The 27,996-nt window shown below is 30.4% G+C and overlaps 1 protein-coding gene across 2 annotated transcripts; it reads left to right on the plus strand.

Annotated features, from left to right (window-relative positions):
- Window positions 1-632: 632 nt before the first annotated feature.
- On the plus strand, window positions 633-27,994 carry LOC134720790 (tyrosine aminotransferase-like). Of its 2 annotated transcripts, none has more exons than XM_063583297.1 (11): window positions 633-772; window positions 10,314-10,485; window positions 15,775-15,879; window positions 18,508-18,575; window positions 19,002-19,160; window positions 19,651-19,842; window positions 20,298-20,380; window positions 22,909-22,975; window positions 23,672-23,884; window positions 24,938-25,036; window positions 26,004-27,994. In XM_063583297.1, exons 2-11 carry the CDS (start codon window positions 10,338-10,340, stop codon window positions 26,136-26,138), a joined length of 1,269 nt encoding a protein of 422 aa, XP_063439367.1. In that variant the 5' UTR covers window positions 633-772; window positions 10,314-10,337; the 3' UTR covers window positions 26,139-27,994. The 2 variants fall into 2 exon arrangements, with proteins under 2 accessions (XP_063439367.1, XP_063439368.1); XM_063583298.1 differs by lacking the exon at window positions 633-772 and adding an exon at window positions 6,993-7,126.
- Window positions 27,995-27,996: the final 2 nt, after the last annotated feature.

Genomic DNA, 27,996 nt, shown 5'->3' on the forward strand with positions numbered 1-27,996 from the left:
GATAGCATAAGTGAATTAAATTGTAAATTTTAATAAGATATGCATTGGCGGATTAAAAAGAGGTTTATGTTTTTGTTTTTTGAACTGAGGTCCCTTTTTCGATTTAGAAAAAAAAAGTTACATTTCATTATGTTCCGGGCTGAGACTACTAAAACACTGCTGTGTTATAGTAGTCTCAGTTCCGGAATAATAACCCTCTCTTTATTCGTTTTGTTTTTTTATAATCATATGAACGTTTCATTGAGACCCCCCCCCCAAAAAAAAAACAAAAAACAAAAAAAACCCAAAAAAAACAGATTTTGAAAAAAGGGGGAGGATAAATTAAAATTGCCCCGTCTCCAATTACCTATGAAAACATCAAGTTTTAAAATATGCCAAACTTCAATAGTATTATTAACATAAGACGGAAAAAATACTTCTGGAAAAGCTGAAAAAAGGGAAATTTTCAGTCGGTTATCAATCAATTTTAATTTTTAAAAAAATCCGGTTGTTTGAACATTTTGAAAAAGCCCCCGGATATTTTGAAATGGTCCACGTGAAGGAAGTTTTAGTAACTGGTTTCTTGTACTTGTTTTGCTTCGCTTCGTTAGATCTGTGCTAAATTCAGATTAGAAGGTACCAGGAGATACCTGCCCACTTTTTAATCCAATCATACTTTGTTTACAACGAAGAAGGTCAAGGTAAAGTCATCTACGTCTACAAAAACTACACAAATAACTTACAAGCAAAACTAAACAGAATAGTTCACAGACAACAAGACTTAAAAGTATTGGTAAGTGTGGATCATATATTTTAAATCTTTTTATGATGAGCTTATTAAAAATCTGACTACCATATAGCTAATTAAAGTAACCATAATATGATGGCATATCTGACGAAACAGTTTATTTGGTGCAGGCTTAGTCTTACTGTTTGTTTAATTATGTAGTTCCATTTTTATGTAAGATTTTTATTTCTGTAAGTTATGAAATTCAACTCTATTCCGTGACTATTTAACAATACCTGTACTACCAAAAATTAGTTGTAATTACATTTGATAACAGATTTATAAAAAGTTTGACTTTATCTAGATGGCACTCTCATTATTTTTCAAACTTTTTTCTTTGTAGAAAAAAAAAACCACTTTTAAATTCACCTTAAAATTCAACAAAATCACAACAAAACAGAATACATTGTAGAGGGAGGTAAAGGGTTATTTTCATGCAATGTTTTCCACCTTTTTATTTCAGGTGTATTGACGATTTATTTCTTGTTTTCTCTTGTTTGGTTCACTGTGCGTGCTTTATGTTTCCCCTTACTAATTCTCTGTGTTTTGTGTCGGTGCTCTTTATTGTGCTTGTCCCACATTTGATAAGAAATGTAAACCTGGACTAATCCAAAGTCAGTGTTATAATACCATCTGAAACTTGTGTAAGCTAATGATACTTATAGAATATACATTAGTGTTACAATTCTTCTTTGCAATTTTGCTGTATATGAAAGGTATATGTATTGAACTCCATCCAATAACTATAAATAATATTTTTCAAATCAGATGCAACTAGCAGACGCTTAAAGGTGGCAGCAGGTTATTCATGTTAAATAATAATGACTGCATGATCTCTAAGAACATGAAGAACGGCTTAGTTATAATTTCTAAATCCTTTTTTCCTTAGTTTTTACGATTTTATTTCTCATGCTTTGTTTTCAATGATTTTTTTTTTATGCTATGTTTTTGTTACTATTATTTCATGTGTTTCTATGTTTCCCTTAATCAACCTCATTGTATACTCCATTTTGTTTTTGTGGAGAAATGGTAATGCAAAAATTGAAAATGTGAAAAATTAAAGTTATTTTGAGAATGTAAGTTTTTTTTTTTATAACTGAGAATGACAGCTTTACATTTTATAGGAATAATAAAATAAAAAAAAGTTTTTATAATTGAAAGATTTTTTAAAATTCATAATTTAACACTGTTTAATTTTAAAAGTCCATGGCTGATAATTGACAAAGCCACCTAGGAGGCCCCTCATGGGGGGGTCCTAGTAATCACATAATCACCATTTTTTTGCCAATATAATCACATAATCATTCAGGGTTGGCAAAGTATTACCCGCCCGGGAATTCCCGGGCTGGGCAATACTCCCAGAAAATGGTTATAGTGGGCAATACTGGGCAATATGATTTTCTATGCTTATTTTAACACTAAATAGTAAAGACTTGGTACAGTTTCATAGTAATAATAATTGTATAATAGCTAAATATGTACTTTTTATACAGATAACCATTGGCAGTCATTTCTAGAAGGTTGAAATTCTTCTCTTTAAATTCTACATGTAGGCAGAACAGAAGATTTGTACATCTAAAGACACCTTTTTAATGACCAAGCATTGTTTTATTAATCCAAACCTTGAAACATGCATTTTATTACAGTGCTTAAGTGACTTGTTAATTTTATTTGTCATAGTCATATTGCTAAATAAACACCCTAAGGGGTCATGCCAATAAAACTTATAGAATTGTAAGGGCTGATTATTGTTACATAAACAAGTCTGTGTTCTAATCTGAATAATTACTAATTAATTAGTGACATTATTTAAATGTAATTTTTCTTACAAGTAATTGTTAATTCTTAATAGGAATTATACTTATATGAAAAAAAATAATTTTGCTTTATATTTACAGTTTGACAATTTAGACAAACAAAATAGGGTATAAATATCTTATTAAATGTATTACATTTGTGTTTATCACTGAATCCTCTTTAAAATTAAGACAAGTATTTTATATTACCCAGTATTGCCCACTAAAACCCAGTAAAACCCGGGTTTTCCCAGTTTTTCCCTCTGGGCTGGGCAATACTCATAAAACCCGGGTTTTTGCCAACCCTGTAATCATTAAATATTTGCTTATCTTTAGTAATCAAATAATCATAAACTAAAAATACAGTCCTAGGTAATCAAATAGTCATGAAATATTTGGCTTAATAATCAAATAATCATTAAAAAAACGGCCAAGTAATCACATAATCAAAAACCCCATGAGGGCCTTCACCTAGATTCTTCTGCAATGGATTTCAGGCTGCCATATATTAAAGCATTACAAAAATCTGCCAGTCTTGCTTGTTGTAAATATCATGCACATGTTTATGGAGAAAAAACTGCTAGCTAGACTAGTACAATAAATCTAGAAATCAGTCAACTTGCTTAAAAATCATCAGTCAACTTTTTAAAGGAGTTTCTGTCCTTGAATGACATTTTCAAGATAATTGTTTTTTTGTCATCTTGAAAAACTACAGAGAGAGAAACGGGTCTCTAAAAACACCGCAAAGGACCTCCTTTGTGCACAAAGGAGCACAAAGGAGCACTAAGGACCCCAAAGAAGTTTGTTAAGGGCACAAAGGACCTGAAATTCCCTTTAAAGAATAAAATTACAATAATTCCTGAAGAAAAATGTGAAAAAAATAATTAATTTCAATAAAAATTGCGATTTTTATAATTTACGATTTGGTGTTGTCACCGGTATCGGTTTGGAACCGAATTTATATCCGGGCTATGTGACAGCTCGCGTATGTGAATTTTTAAATAGTGATAATATGACATAACTGATAAAAACCTCAATTATTTTGTTGTTATAAATTTTTTTTACGACAAGAGACTTTATTAAAACTACGAAAATCATGTAAGGATATCGATGCTTTGCTGTTTTTTTTCTCAGCTGGTCTCATGTTTCATCAACAGCTTGTTTTTTTTTATGTATGGTAATATTTATTGCTATGACGAAAACTTGTCTAAAGGCACAAAAGAAACGGTATGACCATTATTCTTAAGGTAAGTAATTAATTTGGAATTGTCAATTCGTATTTAATGAAATTAATTTCAATACACACTTTGTTTTATAACAACTTATTCTACACAAAAACAAAGTATGTACCGAAATTTTCTTACTTGGTGAGTCTCAAATTACTTTAAAGAAAACATTTCTAAGCCACAAAGGGGACAGTATGTGATTTTTTTCTGAAGGTAGGAAAATTGGGTTGATTTTTTCAATTCGTATTTTTTTCAGAAATTTCAATACACACTGTTTTATCAAATTTTATTCTGTACAAAACAGTTACGGACAGAAAGTAACAGAAAAAAATCACAATTCAGTTTTGAGGTTAGTTTTCTTAAACTTTGAACACGAAAACACTTCTTTTGAAAAAAAAATGTATTTTTCTTGAAGTTTTATTTATGAAGCAACTTTGTTATAAACATTTATTCAATAGATATCAATAATTATTAAATAATTGTAACGAAAACAAAATATCAACGAGGCTTAAATGGCTTCATTTTGCCAATAAATATATATCCTCTGCATGATTAAAAAATTAATACATTTTCATTTATCAAGGTTAATGAGCTTCTAAACTTAGAAATGAATATATGTTAAAAAATATAAAAATATTTCAAAATATATTTAACAATTATCAAAAAAATATTTGACTTTTTGTCCTATCAAATTTGTGACTTTCTGTCCGTTTACCTCCTCGGACATATTTCAGACCTTACTTGAAACTGTCTTATGAAGGTCTAAGTAAAGATATCCTAAACTTGTCGCAAGATCTTTAAATTTTCAAATGGATATAAATCTTGACAAACAGTGTTTGCTTTATTTATTTATTTTCGATTTCATGTCCAGTCTGTATTTACATCATATGTTTGTGTTTTCTCAATATTTTTCAATACATCCGTATATACCGATTACAGAACACGGTTCGTAAATCTTCAACTTTAATACCAATTTAACTCGAGACGGGTTTTTATTTGTGAAAAAATCAATATTATTTCGTTGGAAATCACTTCCCCCATTTCATAAATAATTTCAGTTCCTTTGTGCACTTATCAAACTACTTTGTGGTCATTTGTGCTCGCTAATACTTACATAATTTTCGTAGTTTTGGTAAAGTCTCTTTATTACAACAAAAAATTTTAAACATACTAATTGACGTTTTTATCATTAAAATCAGAGACATATACTCTCTGTTTATATAATATTATAACTGGTTTATCGCATAGCCCTGATATGATGTCGGTTGCAAACCGATACCGGTGACAACACCAAATCGTACATTATAAAAATCGCAATTTTTATTGAAATTAATTTACTTTTTTTACATTTTTCTTCAGTAATTATAATAATTTTATGCTTTAAAGGGAATTTCGGGTCCTTTGTGCTCTTATCAAATTTCTTTGTGGTCCTTAGTGCTCCTTTGTGCACAAAGGAGGTCCTTTGCGGTGTTTTTAGAGACCGGAGAGAAACTGCATAAAGGACAGCAAAAACACTGTAAGATATAAAGAAATTCAGCATGAGTGAATTTGTCAATCAAGTGTTATATACATATTTTCTTAATAAATAATGGTTTCTAGTTCACAGTATGGTATCTGTATCATTCCGGAATCGGAAAGGGTTATTCCGTATCCAGACTGATATTAACTTGCTCTTTTTCTTGTTACTGCTGGTGGCAGACGTAATTTTATATTGAGAGTAAAATATAACAACTAAATCTATTTTATTCATATTTGTTTGTGTCCATTATATATAAAAGTCCCCCACGGATACAGAACAAGTTTTAAATGTACATTTTTTGTACCCATGGTTTGTCTTACATTGTATATGGTAAATGTCTTGAGAACTATGAAAAATAGAAAGAAACTGTAAACAGCAAACCTGAGCATCAAGATGAGATTGTAAACACAAATACTGTATACCCTTATAAGTTAATATGAATAATTTGTTTGACCTTATTATAGGAGTTACTGTCCATAATGACAATTTCAAAAGAATATTCTTTTGAAATTGTCATTATGGACAGTAACTCCTATAATAAGGTCAAACATGCTTATTATTTATATTGGAAGATGTCAGTAACTGCTGTTCCATTTTCTCAAATAAATGAAACCAATGTATATACAAATAATATGTACCAGATGGTATACTATAATGAGAAGATATTCCTATAGATCATTTCATTGGTATGCTAGCATAGCATATATATTTTACAAGTTGTTGACATACATATTTTATTGACATGTATGATGCAATCAATGTAATTTGTTTTTCAAAACAAATATAAATCTGACCATAGGTGAAGTGAAGTGCATACATTGTAGCTTTACAATGTTATACAATTCAGCTTTTGGTTTCATGACATGTAGATTGCATTTAGCTATTTCTGCAGAGTTCTGGAAATCTCCCCCCCCCCCTGGTGGTTCTTGAGGGAACTTTGTTTCTGAATTAGACTAGTACGGTAAGAAAATCTTAAACAGGATTTATCAATATGACAATTTAGTTTATAATATAAGAAGCAAGCTAACCAAGGACCATGTTGGCTTTTGTTATCAAAAGCCCCATTTTCCCTGTAATTTAAAGACAACACCTTTGTAGATCTGAAAAACTGACAGAGCTAATCAAGGTTTGTGTAGTAGATGACAAAGGCTTTATGATAACATTATTTCATCAGAGATGGATTTAAGGGGGTCCAGGGAGGCCTGGGCTCCCCATTTCTAGGGAAAAATTGGTTGATAATGTAGGGAATCACTGGAGCATGACTGAGGCAGTCAGTGGGCCCCCAATTATGAAATTTTCTGGATCCGCCACTGGTCATGTATTATATATGTTTCATTCGATTCTAAAGAATGGATTGGTAAATGTGTAAAGTCTTTTAAAAACTTTAGTCTTTTTCTCTTCATTTTCTTCACATTTTTTTTTTCGTTATTTGGTAAATGTCCTAAGCAGACATGAAGGGGTTACTGGATTGTATTCAAACTTAGAAGAGGGTTTTCAATACATGTAAACATTAATTTTGGTACCATTTACCTGATTTAAGTGGGAGGACATCAAGTGGCTAAATTAGGCATTAAAAACAAGTAAGGACATTTAATGTTAGGATTATTAATATATATCTGACCTAATGACCTTCTGGCAGTCATCATATATATTACATACATGTAAACAATTGGCATTTAACACCCTATTGTTGGTTATTGATTTTTTCACTGATGACCAATTGTAATAAACATAACATTAAATACCCTCCACTGGTTACCTGTATAATAATAAGGACAAGTAATAAGTGGAACAGTTTAAGGACATATTGACATTACAGGTAGGTTTTTTTGTTTTCCTCCCAATTTATTTGAAATTTTGCTGACAAAAATACATTAGATAACAGAAAAACAATTGGGGAATATAAAGAAAATTGAGGAAAAGAGAGAGAAAATTAAATTTAACCTTGAGAACTTTTTGAAATTATTTTTAACCTAGAAATCCTTATACTCATATGTTTATAAGAATAAGCATTTACTTATATATTCAGTCTGTTTATTTTTCTTGTCAACTTGTCGATTAGTGAAAAAAATCTATAACTTCTTTTTTATTGACAAAAAAAGATTTCATATTTTGCATATATATATATAGATTTTGTACATCCTGTTTATTTTTATGAGATGTGTGCATTATGACCAAATAAGATAAAGTTGATCTGTCATATCCTATTCACACCATACAACTGACCTGAACCATTATTTTGTATATCATGAACTGCTTGTCATCAAGAATGAAGTTTTTGCAATTATATTTTTACTTCTTCACTACTTGAACAAAACATACTCTGTATGCCTGCTAAATAAAACAAAAACAGAAAAGGATCTAAGTTTTAATAAAGATTATGTCATTTTGTAGATTGTATACAATAATATGCACTGCTTCTATCCAATAAGCCTTAAAATGTATGACTTGTTAATGGTCATGCCTGTATTTTCCATACATGTATATATGCAGTGCAACCAAAATCCAAAATCCTTAAATTTTAATACACTTAATTTTACTGATAAACTTGTGATTATACTAAATCCATCAACACCAAATGATGTAAAAGCAGTTGTTTCTTTTATTAAAGAGTCATTAGAACTGAGGAAAGGAGACCAATAAGGCCGTAGTTTTTTTATTTTTATTTTTACGAACCCTCCTACCCTAATTTTTGCCAAATAGGAAAAAAAATAAAATTAAAAATGTTGATTTTTATTATTTTTTTTCTCCTCCGACCCAGTGTTTTTCATGCAAAAAAAAATAAATTTTAGTTCATAACTGCATGAAAGAATCTAAATTTATGCTCTTGGTGATTTAGTAAGTTGTTGCACATTGATTTTCAATTCAAACCTTGTCAAGAAAAAAAATAGTAGAAAATCTCCTGGTGAAATAAATAAAAAAAAAATTTGATATTGACGGTTGGTATTAAAAAAAATCAGCAGCAGCATTTTTTTTTTTTTTTTTTTCGTCCTCCTACCCATTGGTTTTGTCAAAAAAATTCGTAAAACTAAAAATATAATAACTATGGCCTAACTGTTTTTATCATATCTATTATAATATTGTCACGTTTTTATTATGTTTGTTTTGTCTATTCATTTGCTATAACCAAAATTGGTATTTGTTTGTTTGCAAATAAAGAATTTAAACTAGACTGTCACAATATAGGAAAAAAAGTGAATTGGTTGCTATTTTCTCAGGACAAACATTTTTTTACCTAAAATTGAAAAAAAAAAGATTTATTTTCAATATTGAATAACATAAAATAACTGGATATTTTTTTCAATGGTTGTCTTAAAGTTTATTTCTCAGTTACATGTATCATGGAATACGTTCTTTCAAATTCAACTTATAAAGTTGGTCAAACGTCACATGAAGCTATTTATTACTTTACTTATTCAGATGTAAAGGACATTTACATGAATGACATGGTTAATAATGATGTCCTAAAATCTTGGCAAGACTTATTTATTTAGTACATTTACTAAACATACGATTCCATGTGCTTTGTGTTTATATCTACTGTGATCAGTACAGTTGTTTCATGTGAGAAAAATAATTGAATATTTGGACACATGAACAAAATAATTTAAATGCTATTTATATTAATTTTCAGATTGGGTAAATATACTAATAAGTTCTCAAAATTATACATGATAAAAAGATTTTTGAATATTCCATAAAGTTGAATCCAAATTTTACAATTTCAACATTTTTGATGGTAATAACTCTCATAAAATAAGTATTTTGACCAGTGTTCAGTTTTGGATATCAATTTGGAGAGTCATTTCCACTAAAAATGACTTTGTAAGTCCGTAAATAGTTAAACACTAAATGTACTAATATAATAACAGTCTTAGAGGTTCTCTTGAAGAAACGGTTTACCCTTTTATTATTTAAGTTTAAAAACTTTTAATATAAGGTTGAAATTGTGAAAGTCTTCCACAACAGAATTTAAGAGTTATTTCCCCTTTATATCATATAGCTTGTAAGTCATTGTTTTTTCCCATGTCATTTGGTAACTTTACAACTAAGTTTTGAGTTTTTGTATAGCCATAATTTGTGTATGAAGTTTGACTCAAATATTTGTTTAAATCTAATTTCTTAGATAATCAATTTATGAAAAATCATTTTCAAACATAAATAAATTGTAACTAGCAGCTCTGACGTCACAATATTCCTTGAAAATGATTATGTTATGCATGGTGATCAATTGAAATCAATGGTGGGAAAAAGATTTTAGGTTTAAATCCAATTCAAGCACATAGAGAACAAAAGGACCATCTTGGCAGATTTTATGGAGATTTTTTTTACATTTTAACTTTTTTTTTCAATATTTCTGCAAAGGTCAAGCTTATTGACACTTTTAAATTTTATTTTATTTTTTCCGACAATTCAAGAAAAGGAGATATACAGCAATATTTCATGTGTATCAGACAGTGAATTAGCAACTCCATCAAATGACTGCATGTTCATATTTTATGCACATGAAAACAGCTAGAAATAAATCTACATAAATAAATAATAGTAATATATAGGAAACATGACATGGCCTTTGTACACAAATGTAGTATTAGAATGAATATGAGTTGAATGAACTTAAAATAAAAAACAACATTAAATCTTTGAAGCGAGTCAGTCTGACATTGATTTTTTTCTCCTTCAGACAAACAGCGGTTTGTAAATATACAACTATTTTCATTATTTTACGGTCATCCCCTGTCCCTTCAGATAATTTGCATAGAAGAATGATTGTAAAATGTTCAGACTGTTGGACATAAGTGTTTCATGTTGTGATTAATCAGCAAGATAATCCAAAGGTCAATAGAAAATGTGTTCTTATTTTGGTTTTAAGAAATGTATGTTCCCTTATGTACAATGCACAAGGGGAAAATGAGATAAATTATAACATTTAATACTTGTTCATTGGGAAACCATGTATTCACTTGGGATTCTGTCTATTTACAGCAATCACTTTTTCATTTCAGAATTTAATAATCTCAGTAAAAAGAATGGAACCTCAAGTAAAACGTATGAAGACTTGGCATGCAGTACCAATGTCAGAAATGGCAAGGGACACATTTAATCCAATCAGGAGTATTGTGGACGGAATGAAAATTACCCCCAATCCCAAGAAACCAATGATAGCCTTATCTATAGGTAATTATGATAGCCTTATCAATAGGTAATAATGTTTTTATAGCATGCGCATTATCTATAGTAGTGCGGTGACTGAAGGTAGATTTTTTTGAATTTAATCTCCCCACCGAACACACACCTATATTATATATCATTGGAAAGAGGAAATCGTGTACTATAATAATATGCCTGTCGTCAGGACTTGGTATGGTCACAATTTTATTAAATTGAGGTCAAAGGTCATATGTGAAAATCTGTGAAAATTTGGGAGGGTTTCAATTTTGACATTTTTTTCTATTTCTAAACTCTACGTAAATACAAACGATACTGTTTTGGTTTTATTAATGTTTGTTATTATACATAAACATTAATCATTAAGATTTATTTTATCCAAAAAATCCTTAAACGACGTTTTATAAACAAAACTTCAAAAATAAAGTTTTCAACCTATTAATGTTTAGAGCACCTTAACCTTTTAAAAAATTTCAATTTCAGGTAAAAATCAAGTGTCATGCAGGACAATACTTTAAAATTATTTTTTAAACTATCATATTGGGTGAGGTATCAAATCAAAGCAATAGAACACTACAGTCAAATATGACCTCACATTGAATAGCGGATACTTCAGGTTTTATTATAGACTATTCGTTGCTTTTGCGTTTTTTTCACAATTATTACTGCTTCCATATAGTATTATCTGTTGTTGCGTATTTTACTCTGGTTAATATCTATTACATTATAAGTTTTGTACCTATATCCCCCCTTTTTTCCCTTGCAACGTACCACAAACTTCAAAAGTATTCCATATAAGAAAAAGAAGATGTGATATGATTGCAAATGAGGCAACCCTCCAAATGAGACATAAATTACCAATACGTCCCGTACGGGCTTCAACAATGAGTAAAATTTATACTGCATAGTCTTCAATTCACGAAATGGATATTGTAAAGCAAACGAAAAATCTCTCGACCTGATTAATGTACTAAATGAATAGGAAACAAAAAAATATAGTATATAGAAACATACAACAAACACTGAATTACCGTCTCGTGACTTGAAACAGACACAAACAGAATGTGGCGGGGTTTGACTTTTTTAAGGGCATGCCAACAGCCCCCAAACCCGGGGGGTGGGACCTGGTGTATCAGTTCAACAAGCTCTGTACCTAATCAACTGTTATCTCCATCATCTTCATTTTAACCAACCGTCACAAGACATGTTTTTAATATTTCTATACATTTCACTCATGGCCACAGGTATGCACATGAAAGGTTCTGCTCAAAGCAAACACGTTATTTTGAGTTTTTCTTTACAAGTACAGACAAGGTATTGTAGGAAGTCCGAAGACATTTGTTCCCAAAGTAATACCAGCTTCAAACCATCCCTTTCAATTCATCCAACTTTGAAGATTTCACAGAGATCTAAAATGGGGTTAAGATGACATCCATATGCTTGTCTGCAAAGATGATGGGGAAATATTATGCATGAGACGTACACACTATCTTGATTTCGCTCAATTTCATGGTTGGCAACACATCAGATTAGCGTCGCACTCTACTTTAAGAAGCATAAAATCCATTGGCATTCAATATTTCAACAAGGTGTTTCGTACCAAAATCATGGTACATTTGTAAAGCCAATCCTTAATGAAAAAGAGTAAAAAAATAGGTCACACAAACGGTTGACGCAACAATTGCTTAAGCAATTACGCAATTTCTGTGATGCCATTTCCTGAGAATAGTCTTGGCTATGCAGTTTCATCTAGTTACCATAAAATGCATTGCAATAAAGACGAAGGCATTGACTGAATTGAAGAAGAAAGAGACAATTCTTCCGAAGTTGGGTATACATCTGTAGAGTGTGTAGAGATGTCTTTTCTATTGTATACTTGCAGCGGAATGACATATCTGTCCGTTAGTTGTGTCTATGACATTTGCCATTAAAATTTTAAGTTCAGTTTTCAATCGACTAACAGCTGATATGGCATCTCAAATAGTTATTTTGCTACAAAATATTGTTATATTTGCCTTGAACTTGTTGAAGTTGTTTGACAACTGAATTTCTATAGAAATCAATGAGTTTAGAGTGCATTTCAAGTAGAATATTTTAAATAAGAATCAGCTGGAAGAAAAGATCTACTATTAAGTAGTATATTTATCTAGTAACGGTGTCATGAGGAATGACCATTACATCGTTATCAATTGCCAAAATAAAATTAGTAAAAGCAGTATCGTGATCTGAGATATCTGCTTTTTTTTCGTTTTTAGCAAATAATTTGAAATGCAACCAAAATGGCAGAGTGCTTGAAGTTTAAAAGATGGACGGGAAACTATTTCAACTTTAACTTTATCTGACAAGGTTAAAACATTCTTAATACGCTCATCTGATTCAAACTTGAGTAGGTTTTTTTTATCTTTCTAAAATGTTTTGTTGCAACAAAATATACAAGCGCTCCAGTTGAACGACTGCATCCTAGAACGCGTACACATACCCGAAACTGAGGGACAACAGTCCGATAATTGTATGTCGTCATTAAATATCAGATTAGAAGCTTCCTCGCTCTAAACGGGGGGACAAATATGTTTACTTGTGTAACTTTTGTAGCATGAACAATGATACACAGCCTGCACAGAGTTCTGTAAATTAACAGCTTTCGCATGAAACAGTTTGATGTTCACCTCATCTAATCTTTTATTCAATGCAGATACAAAAATCGACTTTCCTATACTGGGAAATTGAATCAAAATTTCAGTCCATTTTTTCTTTTCTTTGCATATTAAGCACTGCATAAAATTTAACAACTTTTGTCTTTTCTTTGGACTTAATGGAGCAAGTTGCAACGGACTTGACATATCACGGAATATTTACTTAAACTATCAGTCAATTATTTTGATTTTACAATTACATTTTTCTGACAAAGTATATTTAATGTTTTATAACAAAAAAACATAGAATAAACACATACAAACAAAGAAAATAGCATATATCAGTGCAAATATGTGTATATAATAGCGAAAAGGTAGTAATATCATATATCAGTTGAGAGCAAATTATTGACTAATACACAAAATGTGACGGAAGGCAAGTGATTAAGTTCCGTGTTGAAATTGAAGTTTTTTATTCCATTCTTTTTCCATTGATTTCTTAAGGTTTTTTTCATATTTTGGTACCGAAATTTTTATCACTGATTAGTTTTATGAAATACTATATGCTAAAAATATTATGGGATAAATTTTATTGCTACTATGAAGAAGAAACTAAAGTTTGTGTCTGAATTTGCAATTAAAAATACCTCAATTTTTAACAGTCTAAACTTCGCAAATTTTATAGAGTATAAGAAAATGAAATACTAAATAGAATATTTAGATATATGAAAATAGCTTCAGGAAAAACTATTTCAGTTAAATGTAAGTAAACATACACAATTTTTCATTTTGAAAAAGGGGGGTTGAAACTCTCCAATATACTACTAGTCATTAAAACGACTTTTTAGAAAAATGTGACCGTACGAAATTCTGACGACAGGGCAAAAACTTAAGAAGACATATTTGTCTTTAAGTTAAGACCATTTTTAGCCGTGTGTTATTTGGGGAGATTAAACTCGCGATCTAGACGACTTTTTACACTTCTGTCACCGCACTATAGGTAATTATGTTTTTATTTTAAAAAATCACACTGTACAATAAACTCATAGAAATTAGGAATGAAATTTTGTATTTGCCCCAGACGTGCATTTGTCTACAAAAGACTCATTAGTGACGGCCAAATAAAGTATGAAGTCGAAGAGCATTGAAAACCAACAATTCCTTAAAGTTTAAATTCACAGACAATTTAAACATTTAAGCAGACACCTGACAGACATAAACATGTCACGTTGTTTACCTACAATTGACACATCTACTGCATGCATGTACCAGTATAAGTTACATGTAGGTTTACAATTGCTCTTTAAATTTTGTAACATGTTAGTCATTGTCATATAAAAAGTTACTTATATATGATTCTGCCAGTTATGGAATGAAAACTTTAATATGATGCAATCATAGAATAAAAACTTATGATGAAATTGTTGAATAAAAACCAATTATGCAATTATGGAATACAAACTTATGTTGCAATTGTGGAATAAAAACTTATGATGCAATTGTGGAATAAAAACTTGTGAAACAATTATATAGAACAAAACTCCTAATGCACTAAAAGACCAACACAAGGTGTTCAAATAGTGATGACTCTGTTTTGAAACAAGCCATCATATCATACACATCCAAGTTTACGATATGGACAAAGAAACTGTAGAACATGCCACTATTACAGTGTACCTGAAATGATTCAAGCATAAAGTCCCAGATACATTTACTTAAAACTTCACCAAAAGTTTTTAATTAAATTGTAATTGATATATTATAATTTCTTAAACTTTAAAAAAAAAAAAAAAAAATTTAGTGCTAGATATTTAGTTGGTAGTTTCTCACAAGAACCTTAGTAAAATGTAAACAACTTTTGAAATGTTTCTTTAATTGTATACTCAGATATGAATTGAACAATATAAAAAGAACATTATTTACAAATGACCGTTTATACTAAAGTAAAATCCAAACATTGTAGCGCACTGCGCGAATGAGCACTTCTCTTTTAAATCTCACCACTTCTCCCTATCAGTTTCAAAAAGAGAAGTCACTTCTCCCTATAATTCTGAAGTAGTGTGAGCCCTGCACATATTTAAGTTGTGCAACTCAAATTTTATAATGATTAAAGATTTTTTTTCTTTTTTCTATTTAATCATCCCTATGTTTGAAATTCATTTATCAACAAATCTCCATTGTTTAAGAAAAATCTGTACAAACTACAGTTACTGGAACAGTTACAGTACAGTTGATCCATTGGTAAAAGTTACATGTAATTTAAAAATGTGGTTTGGTATTGAAATCTGAAACACAACTTTACTTTTACATTTCAAACCCAGTATATCAAGTTTCATCAAAACTTTATATGCAAAGCAAGTACAGGAAAACAGTTGTTTAAATATGTTATGTAATATTTGTGGTTAACTCATTCTTTTATTTGTTTGATGTGCTTTGCGTTGCATTAATATTGCGTAGTCTTTTTATTTATCTTAAGAAATTATTCCCTTTATTATAAAAAAAATGGAGATGTAGTATGATTGCCAATGAGATAACTATCCACCTGATAAAATGCAGGTATTTTTTTAGGAAACCAATATAATATTGATTAGCATTGATTTTTCCCATTCATTTCTATATAGCACTGAAACATGAATTGAATCATTCAAAAGTACTTTTCTTTCAGGTGATCCTACAGTATTTGGAAACTTGCCAATTCCAGAAGAAATAGACGAGGCTGTAATTGATAAAATTAGATCACACAAATACAACGGTTACAACCCATCTATAGGTAAATTACTTATAATCTATTAGTGTAAACTCCAAAATTGTTTTTTGAGTCCATCCATCCAATTTTATCCTATATAGATCTTTGAAAATCAAAGTCATGATTTGGCTTAGAATAACTTTTAAAATACACACCGTCACAAATTGGTAGATAAATTATTCATCTTTTTATACGACCGCAAATTTTGAAAAAAATTTCGTCGTATATTGCTATCACGTTGGCGTTGTCGTCGTCGTCCGAATACTTTTAGTTTTCGCACTCTAACTTTAGTAAAAGTGAATAGAAATCTATGAAATTTTAACACACGGTTTATGACTATAAAAGGAAGGCTGGTATTGATTTTGGGAGTTTTGATCCCAACATTTTAGGAATTAGGGGCCAAAAAGGGCCCAAATAAGCATTTTCTTGGTTTTCGCACTATAACTTTAGTTTAAGTTAATAGAAATCTATGAAATTTTGACACAAGGTTTATGACCACACAAGAAAGGTTGGGATTGATTTTGGGAGTTTTGGTTTCAACAGTTTAGGAATTAGGGGCCAAAAAAGGGCCCAAATAAGCATTATTCTTGGTTTTCGCACAATAACTTTAATTAAAGTAAATAGAAATCAATGAAATTTAAACACAATGTTTATGACCACAAAAGGAAGGTTGGTGTTGATTTTGGGAGTTTCGGTCCCAACAGTTTAGGAATTAGGGGCCAAAAAGGGACCCAAATAAGCATTTTTCTTGGTTTTCGCACCATAGCGTTAGTATAAGTAAATAGAAATCTATGAAATTTAAACACAAGGTTTATGACTATAAAAGGAAGGTTGGTATTGATTTTTGGAGTTTTGGTCCCAACAGTTAAGGAAAAAGGGGCCCAAATAAGAATTTTTCTTGGTTTTCGCACCATAGCGTTAGTATAAGTAAATAGAAATCTATGAAATTTAAACACAAGGTTTATGACTACAAAAGGAAGGTTGGTATTGATTTTTGGAGTTTTGGTCCCAACAGTTAAGGAAAAAGGGGCCCAAAGGGTCCAAAATTAAACTTTGTTTGATTTCATCAAAATTGAATAATTGGGGTTCTTTAATATGCTGAATCTAACTGTGTATGTAGATTCTTAATTTTTTGTCCGGTTTTCAAATTGGTCTATATGAAGGTCCAAAGGGTCCAAAATTAAACTTAGTTTGATTTTAACAAAAATTGAAACCTTGGGGTTCTTTGATATGCTGAATCTAAAAATGTACTTAGATTTTTGATTATTGGCCCAGTTTTCAAGTTGGCCCAAATCGAGGTCCAAAATTAAACATTGTTTGATTTCATCAAAAATTGAATAATTGGGGTTCTTTGATATGCCAAATCTAACTGTGTATGTAGATTCTTAATTTTTGGTCCAGTTTTAAAATTGGTCTAAATAAAAGTGCAAAGCGTCCAAAATTAAACTAAGTTTGATTTTAACAAAAATTAAATTATTGGGCCTCTTTGATATGCTGAATCTAAACATGTACTTAGATTTTTGATTATGGGCCCAGTTTTCAAGTTGGTCCAAATCAGGATCTAAAATTATTTTATTAAGTATTGTGCAATAGCAAGTCTTTTCAATTGCACAGTATTGCGCAATGGCAAGAAATATCTAATTTCACAATATTGTGAAATAGCAATTTTTTTTTTAATTAAGAGTTATCTTTCTTTGTCCAGTATAGTAAGCAAGAAATATCTGCAAGAATTTTTTTTTAATTGGAGTTATCTTTCTTTGTCCAGAATCAACTTAAATCTTTGTTATATACAATATACAATGTATATTCACTTTTTACTACCAACTGATAAATTTAAATAATCTTTACCATTCAGTGATAACAAGCAGTTTTTTTACATCTTAATATTTTATGATGTATTTAAATGAGTAGTAATTGTTGCAAACTCCATTAGAATATTTTAATTGAAATTAGTTTTGGAATAAGGGAAAGGGGGATGTGAATAAAAAATTGGGTTCAATTTTTTCATTTGAAATTTCATAAATAAAAAGAAAATTTCTTCAAACATTTTTTTGAGAGGATTAATATTCAACAGCATAGTGAATTGCTCTAAGAGAAATCAAAAATTTTAAGTTCATGTGAATACATTCATTCTGTGTCAGAAACCTATGCTGTGTCAACTATTTAATCACAATCCAAATTTAGAGCGGAATCCAGCTTGAATGTTGTGTCCATACTTGCCCCAACCGTTCAGGGTTCAACCTCTGCGGTCGTATAAAGCTACGCCCTGCGGAGCATCTGGTTTAGACATAAAGTGGCAAAGTACCAACACTGAATCACTAAATGTAAGAATGATCGAAGCTTTCAAATTTTACAGCAGAATTTCATGTTTCCATTAAAAAAAAAGTAGACTATCTTTCTCCATACTTGCCATTACATTGTAATTGAAAATCCCTGATGAATTTCTCAAAGCACAAATGTATTCATCAGGTTGGAGGATGTAAACATGTTTTTGTTAAGGTTTTCCTTCTCTGGGACATAAATACAGTAAAAAAAAACATAGTTTGGATTAGAAAAAAATCAGAATATGCTAGCAACATTGAACTTCATGTTTATTTTTAGTTACAAAAAATTTGACAAGAAATCTAATGTATTAGTATATTTTTTAAACAGGATATGAAGAAGCTAGACAAGCGGTAGCTGACTACACATCTACCCATGATGCACCTGTTACATCTAAGGTAAGTACACATCTACCCATGATGCACCTGTTACATCTAAGGTAAGTACACATCTACCCATGATGCACCTGTTACATCTAAGGTAAGTACACATCTACCCATGATGCTCATGTTACATCTAAGGTAAGTACACATCTACCCATGATGCTCCTGTTACATCTAAGGTAGTTACACATCTAAATATATGTCTATTATACAATTATAGCCTTTGTATCTAAGAGAAGCATATTGACTGTGGACAAATGCATTTCAGAAATAATAAAAGTTAGTTTGAAATATAGTTGTCTAAACATGCTAAAGTGGGTTTTAAAATCAACAGATGTTAAATAATAGAAAATATTTCTTTTTCATTTTAGATTTTTGCTTACTTTTGGTGGATGTATAGAGTTATTACCATAGATAAAAGTCCTATAATTTTTCTTTCAGGATGTGATACTGACCAATGGTTGTTCCAGTGCCTTAGACTTGTGTATAACAGTTCTGGCTAGTCGTGGACAGAATATTCTCATACCTAGACCCGGATTCTCAATCTACAAAACTCTTGGAGAATCTCTTGGTATTGAAGTCAGATTCTATGATCTATTGGTAGGTATAGAGGAATACTGTAAATTTATAAATTATCACATGCATTTATTATTGTGAAGTTTAAAGAATGGACAGAAATGCGAGATTAAATATTGCGATTTCCAGAAAATGTGCATGCACTTATGGTATATGTATCAGGTGTCAGTTCTTATTTTTGGGATAACCACACAGTTGCATTTTTGGAAAATAATAACCTTGCAATTATTTCTAGATTTACAGTATGTGGACAATGATCAATGGCAATTGTTTACCTATACAATTATGTGTTTATTAGAACCACCATCAAAGAATGCATTCATAACTGAAAATAAATAACTCTGGTTTCCTCCACCAATAAAAACTGATTCACATGAACAAGCACAATAAGGGGAGTTAAGCACCAAACAGTTTATCAATCAATCTTGAGATTAATCAAATCTCTGAACCCTGCAGTGTATTTTGTAGTCAGTTTCCATTGAGCTTGTAATTTATGATTCATTATTACTTGTAGCCTGAGAAGTCATGGGAAGTGGACCTCAAACACATGGAATCTCAGATGGATGAGAATACAGCAGCAGTTATTGTAAACAGTCCATCCAATCCATGTGGTTCTGTCTACAGCAGACGACACATAGAGGACATCTTAGAAGTTCTAGAGAGAAACAGAATACCTATGATTGCTGATGATATCTATGAACATTTTGTAAGTAAATTGGTCACAGGAAGTATTTTTTTCATGTTGTTTGATTGCATATTAATTTTTTTTACATGAATTTGAAAATATGTAAAAATATTTTACATGAAAAGTTGTAAAGAGTTGAGTGAGTGACGGCGATATTAAAAGATGAGATCAAGGAGAAGCTAAGAAGATATTTGAAATTTTATGCTACAGTATTTTGCAATTAAAGCTGATATTTCTCATGAAATTTAAACATGTGAAAGAAATTGTTAACAGTACATATAAAAAAAGGTACATGTAATTAGTTCTGGATTTGAGGTTGGGTAGGGTACTACCCAAGCCTGTTTTCATGTTTTTATGTTAAAAATGGTATTGGTTTATTTTAGGGGGTGCTTGTCCACAACATTATTTTGTATAATGCTGTATGAATCGTAAAATTACTAAATATCCCATTTTTATTGATGTATATCTATTTATAGGTATTTTCTGAGAACAAGTACCATTCCATGGCATCTGTATCAAAAACAGTGCCCATCTTATCCTGCAGTGGTCTTACTAAAAGGTGAGTTAAAAATAAAGTCAACTTTTGTAGAGCTAAGGATACTTGTTGATTGATTGATTGTTGCTTAACATCCAGATTTAATTGCATTTAATCATAAATATAATGAATATATTTACAGCCGCTTGCTATGAGTGTAAAGGTAAAGGTAATATTTTTGGTTAGTTTGCTTGATAGCTGAAGCGTGAAGTCATTATTAGATTATGTAAACTCCTTTAATTAAAGGTAGCCTAGTCTGACAGGTAACGACAGGTAACCACTCTATCTGTCTGTAGGACTAGACTACATTGAAAAGGAGGGAAATATACCTTAGGCAGCAACCATTTGATTTTCTGGGGGGGGGGGGGGGTATGGATTTTTTTGGAAAAAAAAGTTTGTTTCAAGATTTTGGAGAAAAAAATAATTTGTTTTTGACTCTGAGAAAAAAATTTGTTTGTTTCACCCTCAGCTGCCACTATATGTAATGCTAATATTAAATGAAAAGAAATGTTTTTGACTTGTCGCAAAAAAATATTCTTCTTCGCCAAAGGTGAAAACAAAAGTTTGTTGAGAAAAAAAAATCCATAGCCCCTCCAAAAAAATCAAATGGTTGCTGCCTTACCTACATGTAATAATGACTTCACAGTTCAGCTAGCAAGCAAGGTAACCAAAGATATTAGCTTTACTTACACACTCAATGCAACCCACAGTACATCAGGCAAAATGATCAGTGTGCAAATTCAGAATTTTTTGGAAATCAGTCAAAATTTCAAGTTATTTTGATAACTGTTTTTGCAAATATAAGTAACTAAAGGTATTGTTCCTTACATACTATAACCATAGTATAACCTCATTACACATCTACTGATCATACAAACTACACATCAACAAGAAACACCACAGATCATTTCTAAATTATCATATAATCCAATAAAGCAATTCTGAAACATTATTAGATACATCTTTATATCTTTATATGCTGTTTCAACATGGTCTAGTTTCTTGAAAATTTCCATAAAAATCCATACAATAACGGTTAACCCCTTTATGTAGCAGTTACCATGTAACAGTACCGCCACACAAATTTTTATATTGTTCTTTGGATTTTACTTGCCATATGAAATTTTCAGATTTAGTATCAGAAATTACCCAAAAAAATCTTGACCCAAGAGGTCAATAGACAAAAAGTTGCTACAATATCACTGAAAAAAATATTCATTAAAAAATCTATGAGCTACAAACTAGGGCTTTTGAACTCTGAAAAAGAAAAAGTCTTTTAACTAGAATAAGTCTGAAATATTTTTGGCACCTGTTTACTGAAAAGTAACAACTTTTTGCCTGAAATTTTTCAGAAAATAAATATTTGTGTGGTTTAAAATACATATACAATATATTCGAGGTATTGTCCAATTCAGATTTATTTTAAACAGATATATCATATTAAGGAGGGGTATTTGCGAAAAATACCAGTCGAGAATGTTAAATTTCACAAGCCGTAAGGCGAGGGAAATTCATTCTCAAGACTGGTATTTTTCGCAAATATCCCTTAAGAACATGGTATATCTGTTTAATTACACCGAATGTTAATGTTCAAAACGCATTAATGAGCTTGACATTACAAGTGTCCAGTCGGATAGAGTATTTTTTGGCAAATACCACGGCAGAGAGGGTAAAAAAGGCATATCCTCTTGGCAAATACCCTGGTGGTGTTTAAAAATGATCGATACTCATTGGATAATAGTAAATTGGTAAAAAATTCACTGACTATCAACCAATCAAAACCCAGGATTCTTACACAAGGTGTAATTATACAAGAAAAATGATGCATGATGATTGAACTACATCGAAAAAATGAATGAAAATGGTTTAAATAAATTGTATTATTGCCTGCCAGTATAAGGCAGATTCTTGACTGTTGTTTCTTCTTATTTAAAGGGGAGTTTTAACATTTTAGTCAGAAGCTGTGTGTGATTTAGAAGGTCATATTAAGGTGAGAGAGTCGGTCAGGCCATAGACTGCTTGTACCTGACTTAATATTGGGATTGTTGTTTTTGTTCTGGTTTATATTTTACTGCTATCATTCTGAATGTTAAAACATGTATTTAATGAAAAATAAAAAATAAAATGTGAATGTCTGGTGATGACTGATAGTTTCCTTTACATACAAGTAGTATGGAAATACTCATGTTTCCTGTCTTCATTCTATCCTTGATTTCATGCAAATAACTGATTTACATTTTACACACATTTAAGTTTCAGAAAAAAGTTGAAAGAAAATTTAAAAAAATCATGCATTTATTAAATTCTAAACTTTGAAAATGGATTTGATTTAAAATGCCATAATTTTGTTGCATTTTATTTATCACTTGACCTTAAATTAAATCATTTTGTCCAGTAGGATATTATCATTCAATTAATGATCTAGATTTAATTTAACACAAATTTAATATTTGGGCATCATGCCTTAACTTTATGATTCATATGAGTAAGCAACAATGATAATTTAACTGCACATGAATATCCTACTTATGTTATTATATTTTCTGTTACAGATTTCTCGTCCCAGGATGGAGGATGGGTTGGATTGTTGTACACGATAGATCTAACGCATTTAATGAGGTATGTTCACGTTGAAAAAATATTTTTCAGAAAGTAGTGATAGTTAGAAATTATTTATTTTAAACATTCAACTTTTAAGAGTAGGATGTAAAACCACAGAACAAAATACTCACAGTCAACTAAGTTTACTGGATAAATTACCTTTATTTAAGTTCAGGAATCAAAACAGCATTAACGCAAAGACCAAAAAGAATTGTCAATACTTTAATATTCAAGAATCAAGATAAATAGAGAGCAATGCTAGAATAGACTGGAGCAAATCACATTTCGGTTCTATTACGGTTGTGTTGAATACCTGTTGTGTACAGTTTATTATGAAAGCTTTGATTCAGAACATTTAGATGGTTCTCTAACTGTCACTTAAAAAATTCAAACAAAACATTGAATAAATGGATTTTCAAAACTCTGACAATCTCAATCTAGTACATTTGTTAACAACTACTGGAAATAACCCATTACAGTTTGTGTTGTGTTTATTTATTTATACATTGATCATGTATAATTTGTGATAATTGTGTGCAGGAAAAATGATTCAATAAGATAACTCACCTTTGACCTGTAAACACATGAAAATTCAAACAATAAAAAATACACTTGGTTCATTCTTACTAATAGTAACATAGAACCTCAATTTAATTCCAATCATTATAAATGAAAGTTAATTTCAGAAAAAATCTAATGTTTTTATTTTGATAGATCAGAAAAGGACTGAATTCGTTGTCACAGAGAATTTTAGGTCCAAACTCCCTGGTCCAGTCTGCATTGAAAGATATCTTGAAAAACACTCCAAAGAGTTTCTATGCAGAAACCCTGGAATATATAGAAGATAATGCCAAACTATTCTACAAGCTTATATCAGAGATACCTGGATTAAAACCAGTCAAACCTCAGGGAGCTATGTATATGATGGTAAGTTGTTGTGAACTTACTTCTTTATATAACAAATGGGTCTGAGCGGGTAAATTCATACATGGGCTTCACAACAAGTATATTTGTCTCATTAAACAATTACCACAACTTTATACGGCAGTTACGTTTATATGCAAACAACATGTAAAAATACAATACTTTATTATAATACACAATAAATATACAACACAGTTTATTCACACAGGAATACACGAATTAATAATGACAAATGAACAACCAACGTTAATGTGTTTGAATTGCCGATCGCGCTATATTTAACAGGGGAAACTACGATCTATAAATAGGGCAAAGTATATATTTAGAATCTGATGCGGAGATCAGTAAAATACTATAGTGTGTAAAATGTATGCTGTTTACCTTTTATAAAATATATATCAAGTCAAATATCAATCTTCTTATTCTTCAACGTAACTTCACTCTTCAAAACCAGATTAACAATTCTTGGCGGAAGTTGACGTCAACAATGGGAAAGTGAAAGTACGGGAATAAATATAACGTTACATCGTGTAAATTATACTTTCACAACATAAGTGAAGGAAGTGTGTTTTGTATGCCACACATTGTTGTGAAGGAAGTGTGTTTTGTGTGCCCACATCATTGTGAAGGGCATTAACTCTTGTCCATCTGTCAGTAAACTCCAAAATTAGATTCTGTTTTTGAATTTTAGTTTGCCTCAACCAAATGTTATGAAACACATTTCAAATAAGACACATCATTTTCCATGTTAGGTTTCTTCCACTAATAATAAATGGCTGCTATAATATACATGTAGTTAAGGCCAATGAAAGTGGCTTCAAACACCAGAAAACAAACAAGTAATAAACAAGTAATAAACACTAGGTTTAACCTTTAATCAGGAGTCGGGAACAGTTTTATTTTCTCCAGATTGTATTTAGAGGTTAATTCTTTTACATTTAAACATCATTTAATTGTTTATGTATTATACTTTGACCTCATGTTACTTATTTATTTGTCTTAGCGTTATCAATAGATCTTGTTCTTGTATTTATTTCTGTTTATTTTCCGCTGCAGGTTGGAATTGATACCAAAAATTTTCAAAATATAAAAGATGATGTGGATTTTACAGAAAAGCTTGTTTCTGAACAAAGTGTGTTCTGTTTACCAGCCAAAGTAAGTGTTTTTTTACTGAAGAAAAATCAAGACTTATATTTGTCCTGTTGGCAACCTTTTGACATAAAGAGATTATTTTGGGAAAAACTATGCTCTCAGATTATTTTCCTATGACAAATTCATTATAGGGATTTAAGAAGGATTTTTTAACATACAGGGAATATGATATTCAACTGCTTATGGCATTTTGTTAAATGTTTCCATTTTGATTGGACAAGGCTGCATATATATACATTCAGCTGTTGTATAGTGAAATGTTTTATATTGAATACAAATTCCTGTTGCAATAAGTTATATATAAACATTAGAAAAAATGTATACTTAACTTTTTAAAAGTTTGTAGGACCAAATAAACCTAATATGATAACTTTTCCTATAATTGTTATTCAGATTTTCTCACTTATAAGGCTTATTGTTCAATTGCACAATACTGTTGCTTAGAGCATAATGATTTGTATAAATTTGCTAATGAATAGACAACTTTCCAGTTCGATGCATTTCCGTCAAAAAATTTGGTTTCAGTGAACGTCACTCGTGCTTTTAGGTGTGTTGTGACTTTCGTTTCAATTTTGAAAAATTATAAAGATATATTATACGAAATATTTGGCAAATTAAATTCTCTTAATTGACAATCTACAACGCTGTCATTAGGGAATTGTGATTAAGTACCTATTGAACAAACTTTATTTCTAGTTTATCTGCACCATGACTATCACTAAGACGCTTGATGAACATGTATAATGCAGGGATACAGGCGAGCCCCTCTATCTGGTAAATGATGTCACAAAGGCGCGTATAATTGACGAGTTTTTTCCAGTGATAGATGAACTCGAAAGTGGTCTATTGTCAATTCAGTAAATATATGTGATGCAAACACAATCTTTACCTTAGGTAAGGGGAGATAATCTTTTTCAAAATTTTAAAAATATTGGGAATTCTTGCTAATTTGATCAATTTTATTTTCTAGTGTTTCCAGTATCCAAACTTTTTCCGTATTGTGTTAACTATACCAAAAGAAAAAGTTGAAACAGCTTGTGAAAGAATTAAAGAGTTCTGTGACCTACATTACAATGGTGACAGCCAAGCCGATATTTCCCGTTGATATTTGACTGTGATAATACTGTGATAGAGTTATATTAAATCAAAGGACCACTTTGATTGGTATGGTACCATGATGCAGAGTGCAGCTAACTTTTATAATTAACAGTATTTTTGAATTTTCATGACATAGGAAGGAGTTTTAACAATGTTCTCTGATATTACATTTTTTTTGTATATTCTTGTTGATTATACATATATTTGGACATTTTCTTATGATAAATTTTGCTTGAATATTCATTATTTCTTTGAATTAAATAGTTAAAGTTACTGACACCAGTGATTCTTGAATGTCTATAGCTAACTCACTTTTGCTATCATTTCATAAAAGTCATTTTGTAATATTCAGCATTTACAATGATTGATATAAGTACAAATGGACTGAATTAGCCTTTGAGAAATTTTGCTGCGATTTTGTGTTATGAATATCCCCATCATGATGCAGTAATTCATGTCCATGTTCCTATCATAAATGATAAAAATAACTTTGCAGTAAAAATTCAGCTGTTTCAAATAATTAAATTCAAAGAATAATTTAGATGTCCTCAATTGGCAGTGATAGCTATATAAAGGTGACTACTAGGGCAGGTTGGCATTTGATTTTGCACTGCCTTTGTGAGACATTTATCAAGAAGCATCAGAAGCAGGATTCTAGTCATTATATATAGATTTATAAATATGATTTTTATGACTTTCAAAAATAGAATGACCCGACAAATTCAAGAGATTTATTTGTATAGCTTTACTTGACTTATTTGGATTTGCTCATAATATCCCCTCATTGCATCTTAATGTATATAAAGTAAATAATTAAAGTCAAAGGGTACATGTTTGTTTACTATTCATTGTGCCAAGAATGTATTTTAAAGTATTGTACATATTAAATTGTAATAATTTATGTTTATCTCCGGTTTTCTGTTTTGATATTTGATATTTTAGCAGCTATTTAAATATCTCGTTCAGCTAGGTAAATTACACATTGTATTTTATTAAGGTATTGACCAACTCTCTGGATATTGAATCTCATAAGGTGAAAAATTCAGTTCGATTAATGTACAAATCCTGTGTCTCAGCTTCACTTACTAGAATCTGACAACACTCAGTTCTATCTGTTCTGGTGATATTTAGACCCATGAAATTTCAGCTTTCACATTTTTGAAGGTGTGTATCATTAAGCCAAAGCAATAGAATAATGAAAGATCTCTAAAACGGGTAGTAAAATCGAGTGTTGTCAGATCTGTGAAGCTTGGACACAGAATCTATTTAAATGAGTTGAACCTCACTATATGACCAAAGATTTTAGGATTGTTTGTTTTTATTTTTACATATTTTTTCTTTGTTTGTTATTTACTTTTGTTTTGAGATATTTCTTGTATATTTCTATTTGAAACATTTTGCATGACTTTTTTTTCGATTTGGGAAATAGCTTATTTATATATGTATACAATAGATGAGATATATTTGTGCATTTATACAATCTATTAATATAAAACTTCGTCGGAACTATTTTTTCTTCTGTATATGAATTAACTGAGTGTTTTTAAATATGCGTATTGCACTGTTGATACCCAATGTGATCTAGATTTAGTAATATTTGTTAAAATTTGAAAAATTATAAGCATGCTTTTGAACTGGATAATGGGTATACGATCAAATGTGTTGTACAAAGCCTATGCTGTACAATTTTTGATAAGCATCTTAATCAGATATTCCAGATATTAGTTATTCAGGGTTTGCTCCTAATGGTTGCACACGGACAATCTATAATCTTTATATAGAATGTACAGACAAAATTATTATTAATTCTTAATGTTATTGTCTTGAAACATGTACCGGTTAGACAAATAAAAGTTGAGTTTGTT

This window comes from Mytilus trossulus, chromosome 6 (assembly GCF_036588685.1).
Source record: "Mytilus trossulus isolate FHL-02 chromosome 6, PNRI_Mtr1.1.1.hap1, whole genome shotgun sequence".
NCBI classification, from domain to species: domain Eukaryota; kingdom Metazoa; phylum Mollusca; class Bivalvia; order Mytilida; family Mytilidae; genus Mytilus; species Mytilus trossulus.

Bases quoted from the DNA above. Each gene is read 5' to 3' on its own strand.
- LOC134720790 (XM_063583297.1), top strand. From the start codon at position 10,338: ATGGAACCTCAAGTAAAACGTATGAAGACTTGGCATGCAGTACCAATG. The intron at 15,880-18,507 runs GTAAATTACTTA...TTTTTTAAACAG, and splicing joins CGGTTACAACCCATCTATAG to GATATGAAGAAGCTAGACAA. The intron at 19,161-19,650 runs GTAGGTATAGAG...TATTACTTGTAG, and splicing joins TCAGATTCTATGATCTATTG to CCTGAGAAGTCATGGGAAGT.